This window comes from Lepus europaeus, chromosome 16 (assembly GCF_033115175.1).
Source record: "Lepus europaeus isolate LE1 chromosome 16, mLepTim1.pri, whole genome shotgun sequence".
NCBI lineage: Eukaryota > Metazoa > Chordata > Mammalia > Lagomorpha > Leporidae > Lepus > Lepus europaeus.
In genome coordinates, this window is record NC_084842.1 from 5692612 (window position 1) to 5698611 (window position 6000).

A 6000-nucleotide genomic window follows, 5' to 3' on the forward strand; every position below is an offset into this window, starting at 1 on the left:
TAGAACCTCTGGAGTTACACAGTTGGGATAAACTCACTCAGAGAGGGCAAAGCCTTGTGGGGAAGACAGGTAGATGCACAGAATTCAACTACCACTGGGTGTTCAGAACAAGCAGCTCCTGTCGTCTATCTCAGCCCTAAAAGACAATCAGCCCATCTACCCCGCTGGGCTTCAGGTATCATTTCTCAAGTTAAGGGACACAGGGGTCTCTCCAAAGCTACCAAAACTCTGAGCTGAGTTTGACTCTTCCCTGAATTCCTCCCAGTTCTCTCTCCTAGTCCCTTTCCTAGGCTCCATCCAGGCAAATTCCTGCACAGCTTTTTACCAAGACCAATTCTTTCTTCTCCATTTCTCAGTATTCTCTTTCTTTAAAAAACAAATCCTCTACCTAGGGTGACCAGACACATGCTAATTGGGATATTAGCATTTCTAAGATCCACTTCAACTTTTAAAAGGGAGGTATTTCTTCACTACCCTCTTATTTGTTAGTTTAATGAGACCATGAAGAACATTGAGGCCGGTCCAGGAGTGAATGCTCACAAGCTAGCTGTGGAGCACATCCCTAGGATAAGGAACAAGGCCTTTGTTTTCAGGATCTTAATTCACTGGAAGAGGTACCTGATGGAAACAGTCTTTGCTGAGACGGCTAAAGCAAACCTTTTTTCCTGCCAAGGGCTGTGTGCATATTTAGAACATCATCTGTGGGCCATCCATAACCATCAACTTCGTTAGGTCAGAGCCCTAGGTAAGTGCGAGATCTACGGAGGGAACGGAAACAACTGACCCAACGCCCTACGCACCGAACGGGGGTTAGGACAGGGTTAATACTGTGCGTGTATTTTGCCTGCACACTCTTCGACGGGTGCACACGCTGAGATTCATTCTACAGAGATTCTTACAAGACGACGAAATAAAAAGAGCGCACTCACGAAGTGTCGATGCCGAAGGTCTCCGCCATGAACCATTTCGTGCAGATGCCGCACTGCAGCTCCACTTCCCCCAGCTGCCGGCAGTTCTCGTCCACCGAGCCCGTCTGCACGTCCATCACCTCCGACGTGTCCCCGGCGCCGTCCTGTGCCCACAGAGCAAGCCGACAGCCAAAGTGGCGCACCTGGCTGTGCTGCTGCCGCCTCCCTTAACATTTTTAAAGACAAATCCTACTGTGCCGGCAGACATCCAAAAGAGAAATACTTACTAGTGTATCCTTCCCGTTCGCGGATTCTGTCTCTAAACCGCCGCTTATATCCGCCAAGCTGGCATCCCTGAAACAACGAAGACACACAAGCAAGGCTTTTCAGGGCAGACAGACCTCACACAAAATAACCGCTGCACGTGAGCGCCGCCACAGCTTCTTCCGCCGGGCTACGGTCAGGGCACCATGGACAGGGTGTCCAAGGAGGCCGCGAGCCTCCGGGCCCGGCGCTCAGGTCTACACGAGCTAGCGCCGGTGCTGGAGGAGGAGCGCAGGGCGCAGCGCCCCGGCTCTCAGAGGGGCCGCTCCTTCTCCCAGGGTGGCGCCCGAGCCTCCTCCCGGGGCGCCGGCACCTTGCCCTCGCGCGGCCTCGGACGAGCCGGGCCGTTGGCCGCAGGCCTAGGCTCGAGGGGCGGGCGGGAGCGAGCCCGGGAGCCGCAGGAGTCAAGGGGGGCGGGCCTCCCCTCGCGCGTCCTCCGGGGCCGCGGGACGCCTTACCCGCTCTCAGCTTCTCCCGAGCTGGGCTCCGCCGCGGGAGCAGCAGACGTCCCCTCTCCAGCCGGAGCGCCTGCTACCGGTGCCGCCGGCTTCGTCTCTCCGTCTTCTGCAGCTGCTGCATTTGCAGCCGCGCCCGGGCCGGGCCCGGCACCTGCTCCCGGGCTGGGTCCGGTTCCCGCCGCCGCCATGCCTGCCGCCTTCCGGACTTCTCGCGAGAACGCACGCTCCGCCTCGCGCCAGTTGCGGCCCGGCGCCGTAGCCTTCAAACGGTCAAGGCCCGGGGTGGGGCCTCCGCCTGTCTGAGGAGTACGCGCTCGGGGCCCGGCCGCTTTAAGGCCGGGAGGGCGGGGCTGCGGTGACCGCCCGCTGAGGGCGGAGCGGGCAGACTGTCAGTTACTGCCCCGGGACGGGCTGGCTCGGCGTCGGGAACGGACGCTGCGCGTTTCTGCGGCTAAGAGTGGCAGTCACGGCGCGGACGAAGGGCCGTGGCCGCGCTCCGCTCCCTGACTGTGGGGAACGTCTTCCAGAGAGACCGGTGCCCGCTGCGCCCCTGTGTGGTCGGCTGCTGGCGAGCGCGTTTACCCGGTCCGCAGAGGCGAACACAAGCCGCGCAGGTGAGGGGGGCGGGGGCGTGGCCAAGGAAAAGCCGGGGAAGGGGAGGGGAAGAGGGAGAGGAGGAACGGAAAGGATGAGGAAGGGGAGGGGTGGGGAGAGAGTTGGAGAAGGGGTGGGAGGGGGAGAGGAGGAGGGGTGGGAAGGGGAAGGAGGAGGGGGAGGAAGGAAAAGGATGAGGAGGGGGAAGGGGAGGAAGAGGAGGTGGGGAGAGGGGGAAGAAGGAGGGGGAAGGGGAGGAGCAAGAGGAGGGAGGAGGAAGGAGGAGGAGGGGGAGGGAGGGGAGGAGCAAAAGGAGGGAGGGGGAGAGGAAGAGGGGTGGGAAAGGGGAGGAGGAGGGGGAGGAAGGAAAAGGATGAGGAAGGGGAGGGGGAAGGGGGAGAAGGGGGGGAGAAGGTGGGAGGAGGGAGAAGGGAGGGGAGGAGCAAGAGGAGGAGGGGTGGGAAAGGGGAGGGGGAGGGGGAAGGAGGAGGGAGGGGGAGGAGCAAGAGGAGCGAGGGGGAGAGGAGGAGGAGGAGGAGGGGTGGGAAAGGGGAGGAGGAGGGGGAGGAAGGAAAAGGATGAGGAAGGGGAGGGGAGAAGGTGGGAGGGGGAAGGAGGAGGAGGGGGAGGGAGGGGAGGAGCAATAGGAGGGAGGGGGAAGGAGGAGGAGGGGGAGGGAGGAGCAAGAGGAGGGGGGAGAGGAGGAGGAGGAGGAGCGGTGGGAAAGGGGAGGAGGAGGGGGGGAGGAAGGAGAAGGATGAAGGGGAGGGGGAAGGAGGGGGGGAGAAGGTGGGAGGGGGAGGAGGGGGAGGGAGGAGGAAGAAGGAGGTGTGGGAGGGGGAGGGAGAAGGAGGGGGAGCTTGGGATAGGAATGCCAAGGACAAGGGCTGACAGTGAGTAAGCTGGTCACTGCGTAGCCATGGGCTCAGGACTCCGGAATCTTCGCCCGTGGGACGGCTGGGCCAGGACCGGTCCCCCGGAGATCGAGCCCGTTTCCTGAAGAGTGGCCCACGGAGGCACCCACAGGTCCGCTCCAGCCCCCGTCTGAGGCCACGTGGAATGCGAGTCTCCAGGGCTGCAGACACAACCCTGGAAAGGCCCGGCTATTTTGATTTTTTTTTTTTTTTGATTTATGTATTTGAAAGGCTGTGTGAGAGAGAGGGGAGTCGATCTATCTTCTCTCGGCTGAGTCACTCCCCCGATGGCGGTAACAAGCTGGGAGCCTGGGCTCCACCAGGGTCTCCTCCTGAGGTGGTGCTTGGCTGCTCTCCCAGGCGGACCAGCCAGAATCCAGCCAGTGCCCGTGTGAAGGCTGCGGCTTAACCTGCTGCGCCCGATGCCGCCCCGGCCCGGGTCCTTTGACAGACTTAAAGGAGAGCTCAGTGCCTTGAAAGCCTGGTAGTGATGAATGTTGATTCCTGAAGAAGAGACAGGATGCTTGCGCAGGCTAGCTCCCCCACAGTATTAACCGCAGTGGTGGTTTTAACTTGCTCATCAAGAGCCTGGGCTACACTTACTGGTTTGCTTCTGGTAAATAAGGTTTTGTAGCAGGTCGTGGGCTAGGACTGGGCTCCTGCAACTGGACCCCGCCGATTAGCAGGTTGCTGGATTCCCTCTAGCTCTGACCAATTAAGTAGTTAAATTATAACCGATTGGGTCGGGGGTGTGGCGCAGCGGGTTAAAGCCCTGGCCTGAAGCGCCAGCATCCCATATGGGCGCCGGTTCGAGTCCTGGCTACTCCTCTTCTAATCTGGCTCTCTGCTATGGCCTGGGATAGCAATAGAAATGGCCCAAATTCTTGGGCCCCTGCACCTGCATGGGAGACCCGGAAGATGCCCCTGGCTCTTGGCTTTGGATTGGCGTAGCTCCAGCCGTTGTGGTCATCTGGGGAGTGAACCAGCAGATGGAAGACCTCGCTCTCTCTCTGTCTCTACCTCTCTCTGTAACTCTTTCAAATAAATAAAATAAATATTTTTAAAAATTATAATTGATTGAGTAGGCTGAAACCAGCTAAGGTGTTTTTTATGCCTCATTTCCGTCTTTAATGAGTGCTGTCATCACATTGTGGGTTGGAGGTCTCAGAACCAGCTCTTGTTCTGCACATCACGTCTGTAAACTCTATGTGACATCATTCCCCTGAAGAATTTCACTTTCTAACTTGTGTATTCAAGAGGCTCTGGCAAAGATCTTCCCATCCTGTTGGAAGCCACCGCTCGCCTGGCTCCTAGCTTCCTTCTGCTTTCCTACCTGCTGGACTGCCCGCCTGCTCCGTCTCGCGTCCACATCCATTACATCAGAGCCCACGAACAGTCACTGCCTCTCCTGCAAAAGCTTTTGCTTCACGCAGTTTTCGTGCCAGCACATGGGATCCGGCAGTCCTTGGTTACAAACTAAAATGGTTTCTTGTGGACCCACGGGGCCCACAATCCCATTTGGCCATTCAGGGAGTGGACTGTGGGAGGCGATCTCTTTCTCTTCCTCTCTTTTATGCTGCCTTTCTTTCTTTTTTTTTTTTTAATTAATTAATTAATTTATTTTTTTGACAGGCAGAGTGGATAGTGAGAGAGAGAGACAGAGAGAAAGGTCTTCCTTTTGCCGTTGGTTCACCCTCCAATGGCCGCTGTGGCCGGCACATCGCGTTGATCCGAAGCCAGGAGCCAGGTGCTTCTCCTGGTCTCCCATGCGGGTGCAGGGCCCAAACACTTGGGCCATAGCAGAGAGCTGGCCTGGAAGAGGGGCAACCGGGATAGAATCCGGCGCCCCGACCAGGACTAGAACCCGGTGTGCCGGCGCCGCAAGGCGGAGGATTAGCCTGTTAAGCCACGGCGCCGGCCTATGCTGCCTTTCATCAATTTTTTTTAAGACTTATTTATTTGAAAGGTAGAGTTAGATACAGAGAGATCTTCCATCCGCTGTTTCACTCCCGCAGATGGCTGCAATGGCCAGAGCTGGGCCACGCTGAAGCCAGGAACCAGGAACTTCATCTGGGTCTCTCTGTGGGTGCAGGGTCCCAAGCATGCAGGCCATCTTCTGCTGCCAGGCACCTTAGCAGGGAGCTAGATCAGACGTGGAGCAGCCAGGACTCTGAATCAGAGCCCGTTTGGGATGCTGGCATCTCAGATAGAGACTTAATCTGCTGTACCACAACATCGACCCTAATAAAGTAAATCTTCTAAAAAACATGTTCAAAAGCAAACCAGTGCCCCACTCAATGGTCAGTTTGTTTTTTGCCTATCTACATATTTTTTTTAAAGATTTATTTATTTATTTGAAAGGCACATTTACAGAGATGCAAGAGAGAGAGAGAGAGAGAGAAAGAGAAGCCTTTTAGGTGCCGGTGCTGTGGCGCAGTGGGTTAATGCCCTGGCCTGAAGCGCCAGCATCCCATATGGGCGCCTGTTCGAGACCTGGCTACTCCACTTCCGATCCAGCTCTCTGCTATGGCCTGGGAAAGCAGTGGAAGGTGGCCCCAAACCCTTGGGCCCCTGCACCCATGTGGGAGACCCAGAAGAAGCTCTTGGCTCCTGGCTTTGGATTGGCACAGGTCTAGTCGTTGCGGCCATCTGGGGAGTGAACCATCGGATGGAAGGCCTCTTTCTCTCTCTCTCTGCCTCTCATCTCTTTGTGTAACTCTGACTTTCAAATAAATAAATAAGAATAAATCTTTAAATAAAAACCATCACTCTCATTTAAAAAAAAGAAAGAGAAGCCTTCCA

The 6000-nt window shown here is 56.9% G+C and overlaps 1 protein-coding gene across 5 annotated transcripts in view; it reads right to left on the reverse strand.

Annotated features, from left to right (window-relative positions):
- The window catches only part of ASH2L (ASH2 like, histone lysine methyltransferase complex subunit), a 30579-nt gene extending 28692 nt beyond the window's left edge, over positions 1-1887 (reverse strand). For 3 of the 5 annotated variants that reach the window (XM_062213753.1, XM_062213752.1, XM_062213749.1), the window contains exons 1-3: positions 1691-1887; positions 1196-1262; positions 930-1081 (exon numbers count right to left, since the gene is read on the reverse strand). In XM_062213753.1, coding sequence (XP_062069737.1) covers positions 930-1081; positions 1196-1262; positions 1691-1878 — 407 coding nt within the window. In that variant the 5' untranslated portion in view covers positions 1879-1887. Of the gene's footprint in view, positions 1-929; positions 1082-1194; positions 1263-1690 lie in introns of all 5 variants that reach the window. The other 2 variants (XM_062213751.1, XM_062213750.1) reach the window with 2 other exon arrangements.
- Between the last annotated feature and the right edge of the window lie 4113 nt (positions 1888-6000).